Source organism: Hemicordylus capensis, chromosome 3 (genome assembly GCF_027244095.1).
Source record: "Hemicordylus capensis ecotype Gifberg chromosome 3, rHemCap1.1.pri, whole genome shotgun sequence".
In the NCBI taxonomy this organism is placed as follows: Eukaryota; Metazoa; Chordata; class Lepidosauria; order Squamata; family Cordylidae; genus Hemicordylus; species Hemicordylus capensis.
Genome location: NC_069659.1, coordinates 197109056 through 197134698, shown reverse-complemented (window position 1 = coordinate 197134698; position 25643 = coordinate 197109056). Strand labels below are relative to the sequence as shown.

General features: G+C 45.9%; 2 protein-coding genes across 4 annotated transcripts in view; both read right to left on the bottom strand.

Moving 5' to 3' along the window:
- Positions 1 to 7232, bottom strand: part of TM9SF3 (transmembrane 9 superfamily member 3) — a 65241-nt gene extending 58009 nt beyond the window's left edge. The window contains exon 1 of one of the 2 annotated variants that reach the window (XM_053309401.1): positions 6994 to 7232. In XM_053309401.1, the coding sequence (XP_053165376.1) occupies positions 6994 to 7071 (78 nt within the window). In that variant the 5' untranslated portion in view covers positions 7072 to 7232. The remainder of the gene's footprint in view (positions 1 to 6993) is intronic. The other variant, XM_053309400.1, reaches the window with a different exon arrangement.
- A 10675-nt stretch (positions 7233 to 17907) lies between these two features.
- LOC128351834 (uncharacterized) lies at positions 17908 to 20760 on the bottom strand. 2 transcript variants are annotated; one of them, XM_053311785.1, is made up of 5 exons: positions 20021 to 20760; positions 19714 to 19839; positions 19493 to 19534; positions 19184 to 19408; positions 17908 to 18217 (listed from the first exon to the last, which is right to left on the bottom strand). In XM_053311785.1, the coding sequence occupies exons 1-3, from the start codon at positions 20724 to 20726 to the stop codon at positions 19506 to 19508; spliced, it is 861 nt and encodes a 286-aa protein (XP_053167760.1). In that variant the 5' UTR covers positions 20727 to 20760; the 3' UTR covers positions 17908 to 18217; positions 19184 to 19408; positions 19493 to 19505. The 2 variants fall into 2 exon arrangements, with proteins under 2 accessions (XP_053167760.1, XP_053167759.1); XM_053311784.1 differs by having other exon boundaries at positions 19184 to 19534.
- Positions 20761 to 25643: the final 4883 nt, after the last annotated feature.

Sequence of the window (25643 nt, the reverse complement as noted above, 5' to 3'; positions counted from 1 at the left end):
ACGAGATGCACGTGTCAGTGGATCAAATAGTGATAACAATGCAATCAAATTCAGCATATGTGTAAGTGTAACATTGCTGAGAGAGCCCAATAGTCACATTAGATTTCAAGAGAGGAAATTTAACAGAAATGAGGGGATTGGTAAAAAGGAAGTTGAAAGGGAAAATCAAGAGTAAGGACATGCCAAATCACTTCAGTGCAGCCCGCTGAATCATTTTAGCAGGGCAAGGTGTGGTACCTCTAAGCACACCAGTCCTTACCTGCTCCACTGCCACCCCACTGCATTTCCTGCTGCAGCATCACACCACTCAGAAGCAGCGTTCTCTCTAATTTTTTTCATCTGTGTGCAGAATGAGTTTTGTTCTGGGCAGCAGTATCAAGGCAATGTGTGCACATGTACATTCAGAATGGGGCTTTCTTGATTCAACCTGAGCGGGATCTAAAACAAACTAAGTGGATATCAAAAAAATTGTGAGCATGTGCATGCCTTATAGGGTAAACTGCTCAGAAGTCCACTTGCAGCTGCGGCGCTGCACCCAGCAGCCTGCACACTGTGGCAGGATGCAGATGGCCATGTGCATGCGTAGCGGCCATGTGCATGGTCAGCAACACCATGCTGACCATGCACATGGCTGCTGCATATGCACGGTGGTTATATGCATCCCGCCACAGCAGACTTCTGAGCAGTGCAGCGGCACACCAGGAAATGCAGTGGGGTGGCAGAGGAGCAGGTAAGGACCAGCTTTATTCATGCTTAAACTACCCCCACCAAAACCATTCGTGCACATACCTTACAAGAGAGTCAAGTCTCTCCAGTGCTTTGAGAGTATTCAAAACCACAACAGCAACTCAGCTAGGATGTATACCTCAGAAAAAATGTCATCAAGCCTAAGAAGATGCCAGAGTGGTTAACTAGCAAGACCAAAGAACCTATTAAAATACAAGCCTTCCTTCAAAAAAGGGAAGTCTTGCCCTATTGAGAAGAACAAAAAAAGAACAAACTCTGGCAACAAACAATGCAAGCAGGAATAAGAAATGCAAAAACACATTTTTTAGGAGCATATAGCTAAAAACATTAAGAGGCCAGAGAGGTGGTTGGACCACTGTATGGCAAAGCAGTTAAAGGTGTGCTAAAGGAGGATACGGAGATTACATCATGCCTCAGAGGCACAATGCCTCTCAATACCAGTTGCAGGGGAGCAACAGCAGGAGAGAGGGCATGCACATACCTCTTGCCTGTGGGCTCCCCATCTGGTGGGCCACTGTGTGAAACAGGATGCTGGACTAGATGGGCCTTGTGCCTGATCCAGCAGGGCTGTTCTTATGTTCCTACACAGAAGCTGAATGAATTGTTTCCATCTGTCTTCACTACTGAAGATGTAGGGCAGATACCTGTGCCTGAAGTTACCTTTTTAGCTAGGAAATCTTGAAAAATTGATGCAAATAGAGATTAGAGGGTACTTTCTATGTCTTAAGGACAAATTAAAAATAAGCAAGTTGACAGGTCCAGATAGTATCCACCAGAATGTCCTTAAAGAATTCATGTGTGAAATTGGTGGTCTCTAACTGGTCCTTAAAATCAACCTATGTACCCGAGGACTGGATAGCAGCCAATGCAACTCCAATTGTTATAAAGGGATCCAGGTAACTACAGGCCAATCAGTTTAACTTTGATTTTCCAAGCAAGTTGATAGAAAGCATAACTGAGGAGAAAATCATCAAACTACATAGAAGAGCAAGCTTTACTAAGGACAAACCAACATGGCTTCTGCAAGGTTAAGTCTTTTCTCACTACTCTAGATTTCTTTTAAAGCATCAACAAGTATAACAATAGTGGTAATCCAGTAGATATTGCATACTTCAATTTTTAAACGACATAGTCCCTCACCAAAGTCTTCTGAGCAAACTAAGCAGCCATGGAATAAGGTCCTCTTATGGACTGGACACTGACTTAATAGAATGCAGAAAGCAGGAATAATTGAACAATTTGCAGTAGAAGGATGTGCAAACAAGTCATCCAAAGATCTGTACTGGGACTGGTTTTTAATTTGTTCCTTTGGCTCTATTAACTGGAATTAGGGATGAGCAGAGAGATGGCCAGGTTTGCTGACACAAAAGTATTCAAGATGGTAAAAAACAAAAAAGGATTGTGAAGAGCTCCAAAAGGATCTCTTCTATCTGAGTAAATGGGCTTTAAAATGGCAAAAGGAGTTCAATGTAAGTAAGTGTAGAGTGATGCACAGTGGTGCTAAAATCCAAACTTCACATATACACTGATGGGATTGAAGCTGGTGGCGACCAACTAGAAAAAGGATCTTGGGGTCATGGTGCATAGCTCACTGAAAATGTCAACCTAGTGTGCAGCAACTGTAAAGAAGACTAATGCCATGCTAGGGATCATTAGGAAAGGGACTGAAAATAATATAGTAATGCCCTTATACAAATCTATGATGCAACTCCACCTCGAATATTGTGTTCAGTTCTGGTCGTCGCACCTTAAGGAGGATATTGTCAAGATGGAAAAGGTGAGGAGAAGGGCAACCAAAATGAAGAGGGGGCTTGAGTGGCTCCCTTATGAGGAAAGACTGCAATGTTTGGGCCTTTTTAGTTTAGAAAGAAGACTGGTAAGGGGAGAAATGACAGATTTATAACAGGCACGGTGTGGATAAAGTGGACAGAAACAAGTTGCTCTCAAAACATTAGTACCCAGGGTCATCTGATGAAGCTAGGTGCTAGGAGATTATTCTAATTAAAATGGTATAGAAATCAAACAATAAAACAAAGTACTTTCTTATACAATGTGTAGTGTAATTTGCTATGTACTATGGAATTTGCTGCTGTTGGATGTGGTGATGGCCACTAATCTAGGTGGTTTTAAAAAGGGGTTATTCAGTTTCATGGAGAATAGGGAGATCAATAGCTACTAGCCTTAGGAGCTATATACTCCTAAGGCTAGGAGTATATCCCTCCCTTGATCCCTCCAACCTGGATAACTATAGACCTGTGTCTAACCTTCCCTTTTTGGGCAAGGTGATGGAGCGTGTGGTGGCATCCCAGCTCCAGAGGGTCTTGGATGATACAGATTATCTGGACCCTTTTCAATCTGGCTTCCACCCCGGGTATGGGACTGAGACTGCCCTGGTCGCTCTAGTGGATGACCTATGCTGGGAACTAGACAGGGGGAGTGCATCCCTGTTGGTTCTGCTGGACCTCTCGGCGGTGTTCGATACCATCAACCATGGTATCCTTCTGGGCTGCCTCTCGAGTATGGGAATCGGAGGCACTGTGTTGCAGTGGTTCCGGTCCTTTCTTGGGGGGAGGGTCCAGAAGGTGGTGCTGTGGGACTACTGCTCAGCCCTGTGGCCGTTGGCCTGTGGGGTCCCGCAGGGATCGGTCTTGTCCCCCATGCTGTTTAACATCTACATGAAGCCGCTGGGAGAGGTCATCCGGGGATTTGGACTGAGTTGTCAGCAATATGCAGATGACACTCAGCTCTATCTCTCCTTGTCATCTGATCCTAGGGAGGCGGTGGATGTTCTGAATCGGGGGCTAGAGGCCGTGATGGGTTGGATGTGGGCTAACAAACTGAAATTGAATCCGGATAAGACGGAGGTACTGTTGGTCAGTAGGAGAGCCAATCGGGATGAGGAGATTTTACCGGTTCTGGATGGGGTTGCACTCCCCTTGAAGGAGCAAGTACACAGCTTGGGGGTACTACTGGACCCGGCTCTGCTTTTGGAGGCTCAGGTGGAGGCGGTGGCCAGGGGTGCCTTTGCACGACTTCGGCTAGTGCGCCAGCTGCGTCCCTTTCTCGAGAAGGCAGATCTGGCCATGGTTACCCATGCCTTAGTCACGTCGCGGCTGGATTACTGTAACGCGCTCTACGTGGGGCTGCCCTTGAAGAATATCCGGAAGCTGCAGCTAGTGCAAAACGCGGCAGCGAGGGTTTTATCCGGAGCTGCCCGTTGGGAACACATCACCCCCATTCTGAAAGAGTTGCACTGGCTGCCGGTTCGTTTCCGGGTCCAATTCAAGGTGCTGGTTTTGACCTTTAAAGCCCTAAACGGTTTGGGCCCAGGGTATTTGAGGGACCGCCTGCTCCCAAGGTTGCTGCTCCCAAGGGTTGCTGCCCAGACGAGGACATCTGAGGGGGCCCTGCTCCGGGTGCCGACAATGAGAGAGGCCCGGCTATCGTGCACTCGGGACAGGGCCTTCTCTGTTGCTGTTCCTAGACTCTGGAATGCTCTCCCAGTGGCCATTCGTTCCTCAGACTCCATCACGGCTTTTAGAAAGCTTGTAAAGACTTGGCTTTTTACCCAGGCTTTTACATAATCGTTTTTACGGCTGCTTCTGTGTGTTTTTACCTGTTGTATTGTTTTTTATGTCTGTTTTTATATGTTTTTATATTTTTAGCTTGATGTTTTAATTGCCTTTTTATTGTATGTTTTAACTTTTGTAAACCGCCTTGGGGTTGTCTTTTAACGAAAGGCAGTATATAAATGTAAAAATAAATAAATGTATAAAAAAATATATTTCCATCAGGATCAGTAGTGGCGTGCACCTGGTTGCCCACTGCATGAGACAGGATGCTAGACTGGATGGGCCTTGGCCTGATCCAGCAGGGCTTTTCTTACAACTATAGATCTTATGAACTATAGATCAAATATAAAAAAGCAAATGTATCTACCAGTTCTCAATTTTAGCCAAAGTCATTCAACATGTTCACTAGGGGAACTCATATTTTGCCTTTCCCATTAGAGTTCTGTTCTGGATCCTCTTCCTGTACATACAGTGCCCAAGGTTTCATTAAATTTCATTAAATCTCAGGGCTTTCAATACCAAATTTCCTGCAATGACAGCAGAAGACAGCTCTGTCCCAGCCCTTTTATCCCTCAATTCAACCACACATCTCAACTGCTGTCTGATATTCCGGCTCCATCATCTCATCACTATGAAGCTTAGTACAAACTTTTATTTTTTCTTTCTGAACTTTTTCTCCCCTTGATTTCTCTGTTTCAGTTATTCCACCACCAATACTGTCAACCAGGAACAAGCTCTCGGTTTTATCTTAGATTTATCCCACCCACCCCATGTTCAAATCTGTTGCAAGTCATTTGGTTTCTCTTTTAATATTGCAAAAATCCATCCATTCCTTTCAGAAGCCATTCTAGTTCTTGTTTTATAACTAGCTTATCTCTGACCTTGTTTATTCCACTTCATTTCTGCCGCTTCTTCCCAGAATTTAGAAACTGGTCATCTCTCATCATTTAGACCATGCAATGTCCCTGCTTCTATTCCTATACTAGCTTCCTATGTATATACCCTCCTTGTCCTTACCTTTTTAAAAACTCTCCACAGTCTCACTGCCCCCCATCCATTTCTACTATCCTAGCCCAATGTATACCTGCCTCCTCTCCCAGAAGTCTCCTCCTGTGTTAAAGACCAGCCTTGCTGCCCTTATATATCCAGTCTATGTGGTACCACTTCACTTTCCTCAGACCCCAATACAAAACTCAACTCTTTAAAGTATTTTTGTCTTAACCTTCTCCCCGGCAGTCTTAATTCCCAACTGAAACAGCTCCCAAGAGCAGAAGCTTATTTCTCACAGATACTGCTCTGTAAAACTCACACACTGATGACATATATAGTAAAACAATGTCCCACCATTAAAGCGCTAATTGGCAGAGATTAAAAGCTTGCTTGCAGGAAGCTCCCTCTGTACACTCTTAGCTATGCCATAAATGGACTGGATGGCCTTTGAGCTGCACTAAGGTAAAGTGTGCCATCAAGTCGATTTCAACTCCTGGTGCCCACAGAGCCCTGTGGTTTTCTTTGGTAGAATACAGGAGGGGTTCACCATTGCCTCCTCCCACCCAGTATGAGATGATGCCTTTCAGCATCTTTTTATATCACTGCTGCCTGATATAGTACCAACAAGGATTTGAACCAGCAACCGTCTGCTTGTCAGCCAAGCATTTTCCCACTGTGCCACTTAATGTGACTGCTGCACTACACAGAGTCAAAGAACAAGAGCAGGTAGATACAAGGCCAGGTGGACATTTATGCAACCACTACCCCCTTAGCACCCACCTGCCACTTACAATACTGCAATTGTGCGCCACTGACCTATCTCAGAGGGTTGCTATACGTGCTATTGGAGTGATCTAAATAATCCCAAATGCTCAGTTATCACACATATTAATGTTGCACATCAAGAAATTTTTCCTGTAATATGAATAGAAGTGCATCCACGGGTCCACACATCTAGCATTCCTGACTAATTGCAGCTCCCAAGTGCTTGAAAGTTTTCACCAGACCAAACACCCGCCAATGGGATTCTATAGTGGCAACGCAAGGCCCTCAACTGCTGCTATAAAATAAATTAAATGGCCCTTAGACCAGCTGCTGTCTCTCAGAATCAGACCCCCAGCATTACGGTAAAGATTATTAAAGTAAATGGAACGTCATTATACAATTATGCAAGGCACCGTTTTTAACGGATGCGGCTCCCTTGTTCTCTCAAGTTCCAGGAAGTTAATGTTTTAGCAGCGAACAAAAGAGGCTCAATCCCTGTGACAAGCTGAACAGCACAACACCAATGGACTCAAACGGGCAGGTCCTGGCCTTGGCTCTGCCACAGGGGAGCCTCGCCTCCTCCCTCAGGGAGAGGCTACGTTGCTGCAGAGCCCCCCTAGATTTAAGCATCCGAGCAGCAACGGTTCCTTATCTACCACGAAAGGCGACGCGCCCCGTAAGCAAGCAACGTCTCTTCTGTGTTGCGGGGAAACCGGCCTGGTCCTTTCCTCCCTCTGATGCACCAGAGACGGGGCTGTGGGGGCGAGCCAGGACCCGGCTCAAGAGGCACACGGGCCGCCCCTCGGGGGGCCGTGCTCAGGGCAGGGCGGGCGAGGGGGAGCTGCCCGCCTGCCTCAGAGGAGCGACCGGGAGAAGGAGGCGGCCCCCTCCTGGCCGCCGCCGGGACCGCGCCCCTCACCGTGTGTTCGTGCTCATCGGCCCGGCCACGCAGAACCAACAAGGCCGCCACACACCACAGAAGCCCGGCCAGCGCCATCCCCGTCTCCACCAGCCGCCGCCAAGGAAAAGGAGGCGCCGCTTCCGCCGTTCCCGCCACGTCATCCGGGCGCACACCGGAACAGCCACTTTCTACGGCGGCCGATACTACCCAAAATCTGCAGAAGTCGCAGAGGGAGGCGCTGTACGAGGCAGCAGCGGTTGGGCTTCACCTTTGCGCGACTGACTGACGAGCGCAGGGCGGGAGGAGCCTTCTCTACCGTATATCGGCACTCAAATAGTCGGCGGGCTGAGCCGACAGCCGAGTTGGTTTCTCCTGTCAAATGTAGCCAGCCAAACTCCGTGCAGGATGTTAAGCGAGCTTCATGGTGCACAGGATAGGAATCAAACACTTTGATTTATGTGAGACTTAATTCAACCTTCTGGGAACCTTACCTTCTAGGAACTGTCAAAGAGAGGAGGACGGCGCCCGGCAGCCAGCTGCAGGCGAGAAAAGCGACAGTGTCTTCGCAGCAAAGCAAGTTGCACCGTTTGTGCCTTGCATTTTAAGTATTCGGTGTCTCTTCCGATCTCCAGGCAGAAAAGGCAGAAAAGCTTCTGCCTTTTAGGATCGACCATCAACAGTAAAGTATCCAGCAGTCAAGAAATACTCCCGCAGACTACCATTTGGTAGGGTTGCAATGAAGGCCCTAGAAAGGATATTTAGATGCCGTGATGTGTCTATACCTACAAATATTAGAATCGTTTGGACAATGGTTTTTCCCGTGACACTCTTACTATGGATATTTTATTCATTCATTCGATTTCTGTACCACCCTTCCAAAAATGGCTCAGGGCGGATAGCCAGGAAAACAAACAAATAGATCATATAACAAATCAATCCCGAATTTTCACTCGAGGCACAAATGACCAGGCTCAAACTATCATACTAACAGAATTTGTCAGGGAAAAGTACATGAAACAACAGACCAGGGCTTCCTAACCTTGAGTCCTGATGTGTTATTGTATAGCTCCCATCATCCCCCAGAATGGCCTTGTCTTGGGATAATGAGAGCACAACCCAAGGTCTTAGATAAATACAGCACTTAAGGGGGGGGGGGTGGCTCCATTTCTTTATCCTCCTGGGTTCTGTTCTCTGAGCCGCTGTGACTTGCCCAACCCTGTGAAGTATGTTAGGCTGAGAGAGAAGTGACTGGTCCAGAGTCACGCAATAAGTATCATGGCTGAATGGAGATTTGAAATCAGGTCTCCCCGGTCCTAGTCCAGCATTCTATCCACTACACTACACTGGCTCTCTTTTGTATTGAAAGCCGCCGAGAGATACAAAAGGACCAACAGAGTCACACTCTCTCTGTCAATTCCCAATTGGAGATCATCTATCAGGCAGACCAAGGCAGGCTCCACCTCGTAGCCTAAAATATAAAATAAATAAAAAATAAAAATTGACTATAGTATCTTTCTGGAATGTCTGAGGGGATTTGGGGTGAGAGGAACTGCTTTGCAGTGGTTCCGCTCCTACCTCACAGACAGATTCCAGATGGTGTCTCTTGGATACTGTTCTTCCAAATCTGAACTCTCCTATGGTGTCCCTCAGGGCTCCATATTGTTTCTGATGTTGTTTAACATTGTAGCAATCGGCCACTCCCTTACCCTAAAGAGTGAACCCTGTTTTGTCTGTCAGGCAGTGATCTCTGGGGATCAGCCACTCAGCACACGGTAACCGGGCCCTAGAGGGTCTGGTGGTCAGAAGTGAAGGGGGCTCTCACTCCTAGAAGGAGCTAGTAGTGGGCGGAGAGAAGATGGGTGGAAGGCTTAGTGAGGAGCAGTGGAGTTTGCTGCCACATGGTGAAAAGCTAGCCTGAAGATCCTCTCATGGAAGGACATTTGCAGATCCTTGGGAGACAGGACTGCAGGAAGCTTGAATTCGTTCCTGAATTTGGGGTGAGTTCAAAGGGGAAGAAAGCCAGGGCTTTTTGGCTTCAGAAAGCCTTAGCTAGGAAACCGTGTGTTAGTTAGCCTGCGTTAGATTACTTTATTTTGGTATTATGTAGATCCTTACAACTGGTCTATTGTGTGTTATTTGTAATGTAACCTTCTAAGAAACCCTAGCCTGAGCCCTTTTTATCCAACCAGGGCTCTGTAGACGTCCCTGTACTGTGTAAAGGGGCTTTTAATGGTTCCTTGCAACTGGGGGTACTTTTTGAATTATCCTTGCAACAGGGTAACCACGATTTTTAAAACGTGCAACTCCAAATACCAGCTGGGGTGTTCTTTGGAAGTAATCTTGTAAAGTACTGAGTATGTCTTTTTACCTGTAACTCAAAGCTGAGAGAGCCCCAGACTGAAGTAGTCTGTAGTATTTTGAATAAAGTTTTTCTCCTTTTGTTCTTTATATTTCACTTGCCTCTGGGTGGATTTTTAACTCAGGAAAAAGGGGCTTTACTCTGGTGCAAACCAAGAGTCTCAAGTTTGATTGTTCAGCAACTCACACTACCAAGTTTGCTCTTCACATGTAGACTGCATGTGGAAGGCTTTCTACATTTTTCCACTGGTAAACGAAGAAGAATTTTCCTGGAATTTCATTTTGTTGAGCGAACATGGAATGAATCAGCATTTTTCTTACCCCCACGTGGACTTGCCTTGAGACAAAGGCTGGGCTTAAATCAGCTATTCGCTACAAACATCTACATGAAACCGCTAGGAGAGATCATAAAGAGATTTGGTGCAGGGTATTAGCAATATGCTGATGACACCCAAATCTATTTCTCCATGTCAAACTCATCAGGAGAAGGCATAACCTCCCTAAATGAGGTTGAGGCGGTGGCCAGAGGTGCTTTTTATTAACTTCAGCTGATACGCCAGCTGTGTCCATTTCTTGAGATGAACGGCCTCAAAACTGTGGTACATATGCTGGTAACCTCTAGACTGCATTACTGCAATGCACTCTATGTGGGGCTGCCTTTGTGCGTAGTCCCAATACCAAATGGGGAATTACGGACAAAAAACCAAGCTAGAAACAAAATCCGTGAACCAGTCTTGAAAGGATATGTGTATAATAAACATATATTTAAATGTCCTCTATATAAACAACAACCATTAACATAATACACAAAGGAACAAGTTTGTTCATTTGGAATGCATATTATGTTAATGGTTGTTTATATATAGATATGACATACTTCTGAGGAAGATTGTTTTCGAAACTGGTGAAGATAACCTAGGACGCCTGTTAAGGAATTCACATATCTCATACTTGTGAAGAATGAAGATTTGTTTTGCCATCTCTGGCTTTGAAGTACTTTTCATATTATATACTCCAGCTGAGAAGATTGGATTTTGAACATTTACATTTGCCTATTCCATCTTTACCATTATTGTATATGCTGGTTTCATGTATGGTTTGGAATTTGTTATATAAGCTGTATATTTACATATATGTTTGTACGTAGTCTGGAAACTGCAGTTGGTCCACAATGCAGAGGCCAGGTTGGTCTCTGGGTCATATAGGAGAGACCATACTACTGTGTTGAAAGAACTAGACTGGCTGCTGAAATGTTTCCAGGCAAAATACAAGATGCTGGTCATTACCTATAAAGTCCTAAACAGCTTAGGCCCTGGGTATTTAAGAGAGCATCTTCTTCACCATGAACCCCACTGCCTGTTAAGATCATCCAGAGAGATTCACCTGTGGCTGCCGCCAACTCATTTGTTGGCTACTTGGGAACAGGCCTTCTCTGTTGCTGCCCCTGGACTTTGGAATGCGCTCCCTGTTGAAATAAGACGCTTCCCATCTCTGGCAACTTTTAAAAAGGCACTGAAGACACATTTATTCACCCAGTCTTTTAATTAGATCTATGGTTTTAAAATTTTAATGTTGGTTTTAAAAGATTTTAATGTTTAAATGATTTTAATTGTATTATTTATTTAGTTTGGATTTTAATCGTTTTGTTTTTATTTTGTTGTAAACCGCCCTGAGCCATTTTTGGAAGGGCAGAATATAAATAGATTAAGTTGCGGGGGGATCTTTTTCTGTACCATATTTACTCAGAAGATGCCTCTGAAGATGATCCACTTAAAAATACTGGTGACATACAGGTTACACATGTATTCACGCAAAAGGAAGATTTAGGAAGGAACACACCCGTTTCTAACATCAAATAACTTGGAGAAAACCTATTTTGGATTCAGGTAAATATGGTACATAGGAAGCTGTCATATACTGCTTTTCTCAGAGCGGCTCCATCTCCTAAGGGGAATATCTTACAGTGCTCACACATCAAGTATCCAATTCATATGCAACCAGGGAGAACCCTGCTTAGCTAAGGGGACAAGTCATGCTTGCTTCCACAAGACCAGCTCTCCGCTCCCTGAGGGGAAAATGGTATTTTCTCTAAGTTTGACAAATATTGGATTAATAGTTTAGTTCATTTTGATTGTTGTTCTATATTTATTTCTAATACAAGAAAAATTTAACACAATGGGATGTTTTTATTAATGAGACCCAGCATATGTCATATAGCTGAGGGAGTGATTGACTGGGGCTGGGAGAAGAGTGTGTCCACCTGGAGCCAATTGGAGTGTATTTCCATCTCCCCTCCCTCCTTCCCTTGATAAAGACATAAAAAACCTACAGCTTGCTGAGGTGCTTCAGCATTACGCTAGTTATATCACTTGGCAATGGACTTGGAAGCATCTTGGGTAGCGGAGCCCTGAATCTTTCTACTAAATAATGTAGCAACAGCACTAGTGAAGCTTTGAAGAAAGCTCCTTGTCAAGGTCCTTAAAGAAGGCTATCTGACGGACTTAAAAATACTAAAATGGTGAGTAAGAAACATGTTCGTAATGGATCAGGCTCCTCCTCTACTTCTGCTCCCAAAGAGCCTAAACAATCCAGAACGGATAACGTATTTCATGACATATGTGATGAGTTGGATGAGAGAGAAGATCATGCTGTACTCCAATAGATTTTCCCCTTTGCACTTTTAGAGTTAGTGCTCCTTCTGCACCTTTAGAGATAGTTGATATCCCAACGGAAAGGAAGGATTCTTTTTCTAATGTCCAAGATGAAAGCCCACTATGCAATAACACACTGAATTTTCAGCAAATGAATGCCTTTTAATGGCACAAACCTTAAAGCCAATATTTGAACAACTTAGAAATATAATGAGGAGTTTGCAGAGGCATATCGAGGGAAAATAGCGCCTAGGGCAAGCAGTGAAATTGCGCCCCTGTCCAAACAGGAATGATGGGACTTGTAGTCAACAATATCTGGAAATCCCTGTTAAAAGGAACACTGTACCATCTAGACATGGTTGTTGATCAAAACCTGAAAACATGAGCCATCTCTGTAAAAGACTTAGAACAACAGTCAGGAGTTATGTGAGGATTCCAAGTGTCATTTTCTCTGTCTCATCTCATGCTTTTTTAAAAACATGGCTTTGTCCTAGAGGATCACCTGCCCAAATAGCCACTAGCAAAATAGGGGAAGAAGGTGGTGGTGGTGGTGGTGGTGGTGGTGGTGGTGGTGGAGGAGGAGGAGGAGGGTCTATAAACCAGTGAATGATTCCTGCCAGCCTTTGTCTTGTGATGATTGTTGGCTCATGATGGTGTATATGTGCATTCACCACACTAGTGCTTACTTTGACATCAGGAGGGAGGAGGATACATTAGTTTGCCATACTAGACGGAGGCATTTGCAACAGGAGCAGACAGCCAAGTTCTGCCAGGGCCAAAACCAGCCCCTGCCAGACTAAGAAATCATTGTAATTTGCCCCTTCCTGTCACAAGCAGCGTGCTGTTCTTTTATTATTGACTGTAACTCTTAGATATCCCAGTCATGGATGGAAAATTCAGGGTCAATTTACAAGAGACACATTTTCTACATGGGAGTTCCTTCTGTGCAGGTGTTGTGCAGAAACCCATGTGTAGTGACCGCCAGGGGCATAGCAAGGTTGGAATGGGCCCAGAGATGAGATTTTAAAATGGGACCCCAGCCCCTCAAAGTCCAGGGCGTCCACACACCCCAGGCCCCCAAGGATTTAAGTCTGATATTTCAAAATAAGTATGCGGCCTGGAAATACATTTCACTGAATACACACACGCACACTTCACAATATATAGTGATATACATTGAGTACTGTATGTTTGTGCTACTTTTAATGCCTAGAACACACTAGAAACACTAATTATTAAAATGGCCCCCTCGCTGCAGATTAGCAAAGGAGACTTTCAACCATGCAGGGTGAGCCTATGTTTGTTTTCTCAGAATTCTGAATAAATTCAGTAAAGTTTGATTCCAGGAGGTTTTCCACACGGGGCTTTTAAAGCCCTTTAACACAAATCTCCTCTGGAATGGAGGTGCTGCATTCACATGCAGGGGCGTATCTAGGGTAGGGCAGGAAGGGCACGTGCCCCGGGCGCCACTTGAAGGGGGGGCGCCATTCTTAAAAATTAAAAAATCTAAAAAATGGCTGCCAAAAACAAAATGGCCACCGTGCATACTCAAATGGCCTCTGTGAGGCCCTAGGCCATGCCAGGCCTTGCAGAGGCCATTTGAGCGTGTGTGGTGGCCATTTTGTTTTCAGAGGCCTTTAAAAAAAATTTTTTTTTAACGGCCACCGCACATGCTCAAATAGTCCCTGCAAGGCCCTAGAGGCCAGCGGGGGGAGGGGGAACCTTTGCAGACCCCCCACACATGGCCTTTAGGAAGCCCCCCCAAAGGGGCTACAGGTAGTTTTTAAAAAAAATTATATATATATATATATATATATATATATATATATATATATATATATATACACACACATATATATATAATGTCACTGTAGACATATTTAGTTTGGCACTAAGTACAGAGAATCAGGGCTTGTGAATACTGAGTTGAAGCTTTTGAGCTAGGATTGTATTCATTTGCTCTTACTTTGCTTCTTGTGATAAGTGAGTTAAATGTGATGTCTTAATCATATGGCTATTAATGGTGAATTTGTCTTTGAATCAGTGTGAAATCCTTAGTATTAAGGCCCACTGGGAGTTTCTTGCTCTCTTCCTCTCATTTTAACTGTCTTACTGAAATACTAGAATATATTCCAAGCAGTTACACGGTTTACTCTGCATATCCTTTAATTATTTACAGAGTATCTGGGAAAAGTCAAATTCTCCATTTATTTTTAAAACTTGTGTAATAGCTATGCTACAATGCATAGTAGAGAATGAGACAAGCACTTCTGTTTAGTTTTCCAAGTACACCTCCACATAGTATTTGGGTATTTCATGAGCCCCAGCATACTGAAATTCATAGTTTTCCAGCATGTTTTGGTCTGGTTACGTTCACTGCTAAATAATTTTTGAAAGATTAAAAGATTAACGAGCTTGACTTGTATTTTTGAGCTGATATTATGGTGAAGTTATCTGAAAGATGGGTGTGAGATGTTTGGACAGGGGCGCTATTTCAGTGCTTGCCCTAGGCGATATTTTTCCTAGATACGCCTCTGTTCACATGTTGGCCAGATTTACCCTGAAGTCCCTGCAAATTATTGGGGAGCAGTTCACACATAAGAAAAATAAAATAAAATAAAACAAAAGCGCACACATGCTTCACAGTTCTCACTCATACCTTCTGGGTTGCAAAACAACTTTAACATAAGTGCATTTATGAGTGAATGAATAAATGAATGAATAAATAAATAAATATAATATTGTTCCAGACGTTTTTGTAATTTTCTTCCATGAAACAAGCCACTTATAGGGCTTTTTAGATAGTTTTTGTTTTTAAAGCCAGCAAAGTTTCCACTCTGTTTTAAATTAAATATTCAGACTTCTCAGTCTCCCCCCACCACCACCCATATCAAAGCCCTATGGCAAGCAGATCCCTATATATGGGGGTGGGGGAGAGTAAACCACAAAAAGGAATTCACAGTACCTGGTAAAAGCTGTGCTGGATGTTCTGGGCAGAGGGTCTGCTGCTGCAGAGAACTCTGCCTGCCTTCTTCTTCCTGGCTTCCTTGGCGCCTGCCGAGTTCAGGCTTCAGGGAGGCCTACATGGAGGACTCTCTGTAAGCCCTGCCCACTCGCCGATCAGCTGAGAGGTGGGGAGAGAAGAGCTGCTCCGCAGTTTGCAGGCCCAGCCCGTGGAGGATCCTAGGCCTCACAGAAGGCAAGCAGAATGTCAAGTGGCTGAGGGGCCCTGGGGCTGGGCAGGTGGGCAATGGGGTGGGGGTGGCAGGAACTGGCGTGGCGCCCTCAACTCAGTGGCGCATAGGGCACCTGCCCTGGCTGTTCCACCCATGATTACTGCATTCATGGACACAGCACTCTTATGCTAAAGTGTTTTTCTAGGTACTAAGCCCAATGTATCCCATTCACAAGGCACCTTCTGTTGATTCTGACTCTTCCCAGTGCATGCACAATGAGCATCAAGAGCAAACATGTCTTTGTCCTTGACCATCTTTAAGGGCTCTTAGAGATGGTCAAGGACAGGCATTTGGTCACTGAGCTGTGTAGCTAAGATAGGCTCAAATGCAGCGTTTTCTGCATTGCTGTCTTATTTCATAGTCATATCAAATCTAGCATTTGCAGTGACAAGTGTTCCAATTCAGGCTTTCCTTCTCTCTCCTCTTGCAGAAAAATGGCCTGGAGGCTAAAAGTATATTCTCATTGCTGATCCTGCATTTGGGAGGGGGCCTGCTATGTAGAGTGCCTCTTCATTGTCTTTCCCTGAAGTATCAGCAGGGATGGATTGCCCTGGGTGGAGGTCTGGTGCAGAGCTTCCATGATATAGAGGTCCTCTCCTGTCTCTTTGAGTTATTTCCCCCAAGTGTGGATTGCCCATACTTGGGAGATTGCTCATAGCAGGGATGGGATGTCCTGGATGGGGACCCGATGCAGAATTTGCCTCTTTAGGTCCTTTTCTCTGAGTCTCAGCAGAGATGGAAGGCCCTGGGAGAGGGCCTAATACAGAGATTGCTTCTTTTGGGTTCTTTTCTTGGAAGATCAGCAGGGATGGAACATCCTTGAAGGGGATCTGATATGGAGATTGCCAGGGGTGTATCTAGGGTGGGGCAGGCAGGGCACATGCCCCGGGCGCCACTTCAAAGGGGGCGCCATTTTTAAAAATTAAAAAAAAATTTTAAATGGCCACCAAAAACAAAATGGCCACCGTGCATGCTCAAATGGCCTCTGTGAGTCCCTAGGCCATGCCAGGCCTCGCAGAGGCCATTTGAGCATGCGTGGAGGCCATTTTGTTTTCAACCATTTTTTAAAAAAAATTTTAATGGTCACTGCACATGCTCAAATGGTCCCTGCGAGGCCCTAGAGGCCAGAGGGGGGAGGGGAACCTTTGCAGATCCCCTCATGGCCTTTAGGAAGCCCCTCGAAGGGGCTACAGGTGAATTTTTTTTAAAAAAATTAATATAATATAAGTCACTGTACACATATTTAGATTGGCACTATGTACAGAGAATCAGGGCTTGTGAATACTGAGCTGAAGGTTATGAGCTAGGATTGTATTCATTTGCTCTTACTTTGCTTCTTGTGATAAGTGAGTTAAATGTGATGTCTTAATCATATGGCTGTTAATGGCGAGTTTGTCTTTGAATCGGTGTGAAATCCTTAGTTTTAAGGCCTACTTCTTGCTCTCCTTCTCTCATTTTACCTGTCTGAAATACTAGAATATATTCCAAGCAGTGATGCAGTTTACTCTGCATATCCTTTAATTATTTTCAGAGTATCTGGGGAAAGTCAAATTCTCCATTTATTTTTAAAACTTATGTAATAGTGATGCTACAGTGCATAATAGAGAATTAGATAGGCACTTCTGTTTAGTTTTCCAAGTATAAATCCACATAGTATTGGGGTATTTCATAAGCTCCAGCATACTGAAATTTGTAGTTTTCCAGCATTTTTTGGTCTGGCTATGTCCACTGCCATATAGTTTTTGAAATATTAAAAGATGATCAAGCTTGACTTGTATTTTTCAGCTGATATTATGGTGAAGTTATCTGAAAGATGGGTTTCAGATGTTTGGACAGGGGGCGCAATTTCAGTGCTTGCCCTAGGCACTATTGTCCCTAGATACGCCTCTGGAGGTTGCTTCTTTTCGTTCTTTCCTTGGAAGATCAGCAGGGCCGGAAGGCCCTGGGAGGAGGCAGATATCGATGTTGCCTTTTTTGTTCTCTACTGGGAGTGTCATGCTCTACAGAGAGCCACCCCCATGGCTTTTCTTCCTGCAAAGGAAATGGGGGGGCACCTCCTAGCTGCTCCCCCAGGGCCAAATAAGTCACTCAGCTCGACTCTTTGCCTGGATCCAAGCCTCCAGCCGCTGCTTTGGCTCTTGGTGGAAAATAAGGGGGCTGAAGAATAACATTTGGCCTCCTTCCCATCTGGAACACTTGGCCTCGTTTCCATTATTCCTGCCACCCAGCAGCCCTGAGTGGTTCACCTAACCCAGGGCTGCACCACTTGGGCCTTCCAGCTGTTGTTGGGTTACAGCTCCCATAGTCCCCAGTCGCACTAGCCAAAAGTCAGGGTTGATGGGAACTGTAGTCAAACAGCAGCTGGAGGGCTGGTGTTGTGCAGCCCTGCCCTAAATCAAGTTTCCCCTTCTGCATCACCACTCCATCCTCTTCCACAAGAGGCAGATCCCTCTTCAGGGCCAAAATCAGGCCTCCTAGCCATACATATTGGGGCAGACAAGCTCTGTATAAGCCTCCTGGCAAGGAGCAGTCTATCTTGAGCTACCTCTTGAACTTCTCAGAACATCTCTTGGCCCCAAGTGGACTGGCCATAGAGCCTTTTCTGTGGCTGGGTTTGACCCAAAGACATTTTTACCCAACTCTGCCCAAAGAATATTCAAAGTAAGACAACTTTATTTTCTTTAAAATCAACTTTTTCATTTTTAAGCAGTAAATATGCATGTTCTATTGCTGTTTTATCTCTACATCCTATCCTATTAAAACAAATGTTTAATATTTTTAAAATAAATATGCAGCATTTCATTGCTACCTATGTATGAAGCACTGTCTGGTTTTTGTCTTTCTCTTTTTCCTCATCAACATCCAGCTCCCTTGGAGGAACCAGGATCCCCATAGTGGCTTCCACCCTTGCCAGTCTGCTCCGCAGTCTCCGGAGCTGTCCCCTCAGTGCCTTGAGGTTCTGCAAACATTCCTGGCAGCTGCGGAGGTCTCTTTGGCCTTGAAGGAAAGAAAACAAACAGGGTCAAGGGGCCTGTCCTCCACAATATCAGTCCCTGCACTGACTTCTAGTCCCTTTCCATGCCCAGCACAGACTTCTCATCTCTACCTTGAAAACCCACCATGGCTATGCCCCACCCTGTCCCTCTGCACTGATCCTCCCCCCTCCCCCAACTTGCACCCCGTCAGGTTGGTTTTTGCTCCTCCAGCTTCTGTCTTCAGCCACCTGGAGGTCTCCTGCTCTCTAAAACTACTCTTTTTCTTCTCCCACACTGACCCTTGGCTCTAGAACCGCCACTCATGTGGGCTCACGTCTCTCTCCTATCCTTCCAATGCAACCCACCTCTTCTGTGCAGCTTTTGGCTTAATGCCTCAGCAGAGGCAGCTCCATCAGCTTGAACTGAATGCCCCTTATGCTTTCTTCCTCTTCCTCACTTCTCTCTCCAAAGCCAAACTTTAGACTGTATGCTCCTGGTGGCCGGGAATCTTTGCCCATGTACATTGAGGATGCTATAAGGAGGATTGTGATAAGCACAATTGTATGTCATCCTCCTTGGTTTCTTGTTTCAGCCCAGCTTGAACTCAAAAGGGCTGATATTAGCATTCATATTATTAGCATTCATGAATTTAGTATTCACATTCTGCTCTTCCTCAAGCAGCTCAGGGAGGTATACATGGTTATTTTTTTCCTCCTAACAACCCTAAAAGTTAAGTTAGACTGCGGGACAAGTGACTGGCCCAAAGTCACCCAGCGAGGTTCATGGCTGGATGAGAATTCAAACCCGGGTCTCCCTGGTCCTAAGGAGGTGCAGCTGAAATACATACACATCATTCCCCCGCTTGTCCCACCTCAACTTCCCTCTCCTTCCTCTATTGCTTGCCCATCTCTGTTTTTAGACTATAAGTGTTTTAGATTGTACAACAACAATGAGGATGGAAAAGGGGTGCTGCCTCTGTGAAACTTACGGTCATTCAGCTGATGGAACTGCAAATCCATCAAACTCTGCAGAGTTTCTTTTACATTGCTGAGGTCCGGCTCTAGAAGGGGTGGGGAAGGAGGAGGAGGGGGAGAGGGATGCAGGAGGAAAGAAGAGGTGGAGGGTGGGATGGAGCCAACTTCCAGCGAGGCAGAAGATAATAATGAACTGGACCCAGGGGGGCAGAGACATGCAGCAGGGCCTTCAGGAACATCTGCAAGAGAGAAGAAGCAACAGGTGGTCAGCCGCAAACGCTGGCATACTACCACACCCGCCATCACTTGCCCTCACTGCTCACCATGAGAAGCTGTCTAAATTACAGGCATCAGAGCTTGGTCACCTGAAAGACAGAAAACGAAGGAACACTTCAGCAAGCACTGACAACCCACCCACAGGCCTCCCCTCCGAAACTTAGATGCAGACTCAAATCAAACATTTCAACATTCAGGAGAAGGAAACAGAGAGCAAAAGAGCCATTTTTAGCCCAGCAGCAACTTCAGGGGTGTGCTCCGAACGCACCTTCCTTTCCCCACCGTTGCAGCCGAACTTCACTGCGGATGAGCCTTGTCCGTGTGTGTCCAATTTGCAGGTTGATGGCCCGGAGAGAACGAGGGAACTGCTGGGAAATGCAGCGAACCCTCATTTCTGCAACAAAGAGAGCAAAAAGGAACAAGTGTTGTATGTTCTGACCAGGCCGAGTGCTGGTGTCTTGCAAAAAGAGGCAGTGCTAGTGCTTGGTCCATCATCTGGGCTGAGTATCAAAACTCCAGCTGAACTTTGTGCTGGGTGTCTATGCAAAAGGGTTCTGAGGTGCCACAATACTTACGCCGCTGGACATAGTCATGCTGTAATCCTGTGAGGATTTCTACTACTTGCTCAAGATAATTGCCAGCAGTGGAAGGCTCTGGTAAGGGCTCTGACACAAAAGCTGCTTCTTTTGGAGTGCCAGTGGAGATGGAAGGACCTGGCACTGAGGTTTCCTCATTGACCTCTTCCCCCAGAATGTCATTGGTGATGTGAGGTCCTGGAAGGGATCCTGGCGCTGAAGTTGCCTCATTGAGTTCTCCCTCCAGAATATCAGTGTGGACGCGAGGTCCTGGAAGAGATCCTGGCATTGAGGTTTCCTCATTGAGCATTTCCTCCAGAATATCAGTGGAAATGTGAGGTCCTGAAAGGGATCCTGGCACTGAGGTTGCTTCATTGAGCTCTTTCCCCAGAATGTCAGTGGGTACACGAAGACCTGGAAGGAGCCCTGGCACTAAGGTTGCTTCATTGGGCTCTCCCCCCAGAATGTCATTGGTGATGCAAGGTCCTGGAAGGGATCTTGGCACCAACATTTCCTCATTGAGCTCTTGCTCCAGAATATCAGTGGGAACACAAGGTTCTGGAAGGGATCCTAGCATTGAAGTTTCCTCATTGAGCTCTTTCGCCAGAATGTCAGTGGGGACATGAAGTCCTGGAAGGGGTCCTGGCACCAAAGTTGCCTCATTGGGCTCTTCCCCCAGAGGGTCCCCCAGAACATGGTGCAACATGGGTCCCCCCGGACACGGGGCAACATGGGTCGGATTTCTGGGATGACCTGAAAGAGAGGAAATAAAGCAGGAATCTGGAAATGAGGATGGCCCATAGACCTGATAGAAATTGCCTCCCCTTTCTGCCTAGGTTAACCAGCTGGGATGCAGCCTTGGATTGTGGGTGAGGCGGTCCACCCAAGGAAACAAGCAAGGGATGAAGAGGAATACATTGCCTAGCACTGGCAAGACAGCCCTCATCAACTACGCTTCAGAAGGGAGTGCAATGGCCAGGCTCTATCTGCTGAACATACCAATGCAGCTGCCTTCTACCAAGTCATACCCCTGGCTCACTCTGCCCTACTCTGGCTGACAGCCGCTCTTGGGCAGAAGCCTTTCCCTGGCTAGCTAAGATCCTTTAACAGAAGATGAAGAAGACTCAACCCAAGACCTTGTGCATGCAAAGCACTTGTTCCACTACTGGACTATGGGCCCTCCCATACCTGTGAGGAAAGAGGCTTCTCCTTTGAGCAGAGTGGGAGCTGATGGTTCACATGGACTAAACAATGCATTTATGCAATGCAATGAAGCAACAACCCCCAGTTACAGCCTTTTGACCTATGTGCGTGGGTAGGGGTGGGGCTTGAAAATCTGCCTGGACGCCATAAGCAGGAAGCATAGCTATGATCTGAGGAATGCAGGCCCAGCTCCAAGGGGCAGAAAACTGGGATCAGAGAAAGAAAGAGTCTCTTTGGACTGATCTCAGAGTTCATTGGCCAGGAAATGTTGCCCTTGTTTGCAGGTGATCCTCTATTTCCATCTTGACCCATGTAATTGTCAAAAAAAGAGATGCTTTGGAAACAAGACACCAGCATTCTTTAGCTTCCTCTTCTCCAAGGCAGGGGGAACAAGGCCCAGAGGATGTCTTGGGGCTGGGTGTGGGCAAAAGGTTCTTGCAGGGCTTTTCCAGAAGTGCACCACCTCCAAGGGAGAATTACCAAACCTGCCTGCCTGCTGCCACAGCCCTTTCCCCATCTTCTCCTAGAAGGGAGGATATCCAGATGTGACTTGCCTGGGCCCCCTGGTCTCCTCCAACACTTTTGGCTGCAACAAGTGCCAGCAGCAAAGGATAGAGGTGGATGAACCTGCCCTCCTGCCATTCATCCATCAGATGGATGTCTGCCTATCTCTCTCCATTGTCAAAGTGAAACAGGTCTCCAAAGAGGCTTTCCCTGGGGGGTTGAGGAGCCTTGAGAAGAAGCATGCACTCTCGTCATCCACTTACCAGACTGTGCCCCCTCTTCATCTTCATCCCTGCCAAGATAAGGAGAAACATTCTTAGTAGTGAATCACAGGAAATTGAGGGGTCCCCCCAGCAATCCTAGGGGGTGCTGTGCCATCCCAAGCATGCCCTCACCCATAATACTTCTAGAAGGCCCTGCTAATTTTGGATGATTCAATACTTGGGAGCAGTGAAAGTAATTGCTATTGAAAGTCACTCACTACATTTTGCTCAGATTGTTTTCACTTGGGGATTGACTGGTTGACAGGGCGGGGGGCAGACCCACTCTCGTAGTTTATAGATATGAGGCCAGCTTTCCCACCCCTCTCCAGAGAAGATTTTCAACTTTTTAGAAAGCCCCCCCCAAAAGGGGGACACTTCAGCTAAAAGAACATACATACTGTTTTGGTTTTTAAAATTTGAATAAGAGGGTTTAAATTTGTGACAAATCGAATCCCTGCCTGTATGTTCCCCAGACTATGGGAAACACCTATATCGGGCAGCAGCGATATAGGAAGATGCTGAAAGGCATCATCTCACACTGCGTGGGAGATGGCAATGGTAAACCCCTCCTGTATTCTACCAAAGGCAACCACAGGACTCTGTGCTCACCAGGAGTTGACACCGACTCGATGGCACACTTTTACCTGGGTTTGGGCTATGTCTGAACAACCCCCTCCTCACCCATCCCTGCAGATGGCCACACCAGAGCCAAAAGCATTAAGAGGAGTCAAGAGGGGGGAAAGCAACTCACTTTGGTTCTGCCTCGGGGTGGGACCTATGGGAACATGAAAGAAGAAAAGGTTAGGCATGTTCTTGGAAATAACATGGGGGGTTGGGGGGGCAGCTTTTGAAGTCAACTTCAACTGGTGGGCAGGATTCCCCCCCCAAAAAAACCCCCAAGTGGGCCCACAGGGGCCAGCCAGTAGCTCCTGGGTGCTACAGTTTCACAGGTCTAGGACCTGTAAGCTTAAGAAATACAGTGGAAATCAGCCCAGCAAGTGACCTTCGAGGGCCACCTGCATTTCAAGGAGAAGCTGTGTGGTGTGAATACTGGTGGTGAACTTGTGACCACTGAAGTTCACATAGGGAGTGCAATGGCATGTAAAACAATGGAAGGGCATCTTTAAAAACCAAGTCCAGGCAGCCATTAGATTTTGCTTCCCCATCATGCCGGAGACTTACCTACAGTTCACCCATGACCAGCAGCCACCCATCCTGACAGCTAAGATGATAAGCTGATGATAAACTGACAACCAAAGACAGCCAACTTATCAAAGATGCTGCAGCTTATCTAGAATGCTGCCAGGTGAGCCTCCTGCAGAATCCTCGCAGGTCTCCAAGGGGAACCATGACGGCAGAATTCTGTGGCTGATTGTGAGATTGCAAGATCAGTTACTGGCCATGCTGGTTCTGGTTTGAATCCAAACACTGTCTTGGTTGTCAGCTCAAAGTGTCAAAGCACCAGGGGAGAGTCACCCCTGTCCTGCCTTCCCTGCTCCCCACATGTTTTCCACCTAATCACTTGCTGAAATCCCTTAGCTAGGAAATCCCTCTACATCACATTTAGCACTAAGGCCCGTCTCTGTTCAGAATACACAAAAAAGAAAGCCAATTTACTTGTGGAACTAGGTGTGGTGATGATTCCTGGCTTAGATGGGTTTGAAAGGGGGTTAGAAACATTCATGGAGGAAGAGAGGCCCCTCTGTGACGATTTGTCAGGATGGCTATAGAGAACCTCTAGGTACACAGGCTGAATCCCAGATGCTGGGGACATGCAGTGGGTGTGGCTGTTGCCTTTGCACTCTTTCATGAGTTACAGAGGACTCAGATGTTACAGAAGACTCATGCAGGTTTATTATAAACCTGCACTAGCAGTGGCTGCAGTCCACCCCTATCCACAAGCATCCCCTTCCTTCAGCATTTGCTAACAGAAGGGAAGAGGCAAATGAATAGAGAGTGACAGAGAGGGAAGGAGGGGGAAATGAGAAGGACAAAGAAAGAGGGGAAGCAAGAAAAATGATGGTGCCTCACAAAGAATGAGCGAGAGAAACAGAAGGCTGTAATGTACTTTTTGTATAAGGTTATGAAATGGAAAACAAACAATATTCAATATCTTGCCCCCCACCCCACCCCGTTACCTCTTCAGAAACAACCTACAGTATGTCCTTATTAAACTCCATAGGCCCAACTGCACAACATCTTAGTTTCCACTGCACTTTTTTTAAAAATGCACTGCATAGAATGCACCCAGCTGCACATCAAAATGAACCTTGGACTAAGGGACCTCCTATTTGGCCTCCCCAAAGACCCACCACGGCAGCTCATGGCCCCACAGTGGATGGATGAATCCTCCCAAGGATGCTACTCTTACATTTTTAGGGGATAGGTCAGGAGCATTCTAGCTATTGCTCCCTTATAGCTATTATTTTTGCCACTGTTTTAAAACCACATGTTGTTGTTGGAAGTGCTTTTGCTTAATGTCTTGCTGACATTCTGTCAGCTGGTATGTATCCTTCACTTCCTGTTCCTCTGGCTGCTGCTGCCACCAACAGCACTGCAATTACTCTCCAGTATATTGTTTTATCAGTCACCTTAAGTGGTGCAGTGGGGAATGCTTGACTAACAAGCAGAAGGTTGTCGGTTCGAATCTCCACTGGTACTATATCAGGCAGCAGTGATATAGGAAGGTGCTGAAAGGCATTGTCTCTTACTGCACAGGAGGAGGCAATGGTAAGCCCCTCCTGTATTCTACCAAAAGAAAACTACAGGGCTCTGTGGGCGCCAGGAGTCGAAATGCCCAATATAGGTGTTTACTATAGTCTGGGAAACAGAGCAGTGGGGATTTGAACTGGCAATCTTCTGCTTGTTAGTCAAGCATTTCCCCTCTGCACCACTTAAGGCGGTGTAGTCACTATAACCGGGCTCCATTTGGCACTATGGTCAGTCAGAAAGCTTTCCCACTGGGGAAAACCAGGAGAGAGCCCACCGGGAGCTTTCATAACACATTGTTTACATGGGTTGAGAGATTTTGTCCAATAAAGACTGTTGTTTTGGGTAGGTTGCGGTGGGCAGTCATGTTAAAGAACTCAAGTTGGTTTGAAAAGTTGTATCATTGGTTATGTTTGTGTAATATTAGGGTTGTTTTGACTGCTAGTTTTAACGCAAATATTAGGCCCAAGACTGTAACAATTATTGTGGAGAACTTTGTTATGGGGGCTATAGTTATTGTTGTGGTTTGGTTGGTTGAATTGTTAGTGAAATAAAAAGGCCTGCTGCAGTGCTTCTTACCTTAGCAACAAAAGAATGCAGGATATACATAGAATACAATATGTTCAATTATACATACATATTCACCCAGTATGTAGGGTGGAGGGGAGTGGGGGAGGAATATAGGTAGTGGGGGGGGCAAGTAAAAAGTCAGCGGAGGGGGGGGACAGGAGAAAGCTCACCAGCTGAAGCTTTCTCCGCAGTGCTTATGTTGCTTTTGTTTTTTTAGGGAGGAAAGGTTTTAGCAATGCCCCACTTGCAGTTCCACCCACCATCATTGGCACCACCCACTTTGGCTCCACCCATCACTTGACCTGCATGCCACTCACCCAATCTCAGGAGTCCCCAATGTCTACAGTGGCTGGCAGTGGCACTATTAATCTAAC

Bases quoted from the DNA above. Each gene is read 5' to 3' on its own strand.
- LOC128351834 (XM_053311784.1), bottom strand. From the start codon at position 20,726: ATGTTGCACCATGTTCTGGGGGACCCTCTGGGGGAAGAGCCCAATGAG. The intron at 19,840-20,020 runs GTAAGTATTGTG...TCTTTGTTGCAG, and splicing joins GCATGACTATGTCCAGCGGC to AAATGAGGGTTCGCTGCATT. The intron at 19,535-19,713 runs GTGCGTTCGGAG...TCTGTCTTTCAG, and splicing joins GCAACGGTGGGGAAAGGAAG to GTGACCAAGCTCTGATGCCT.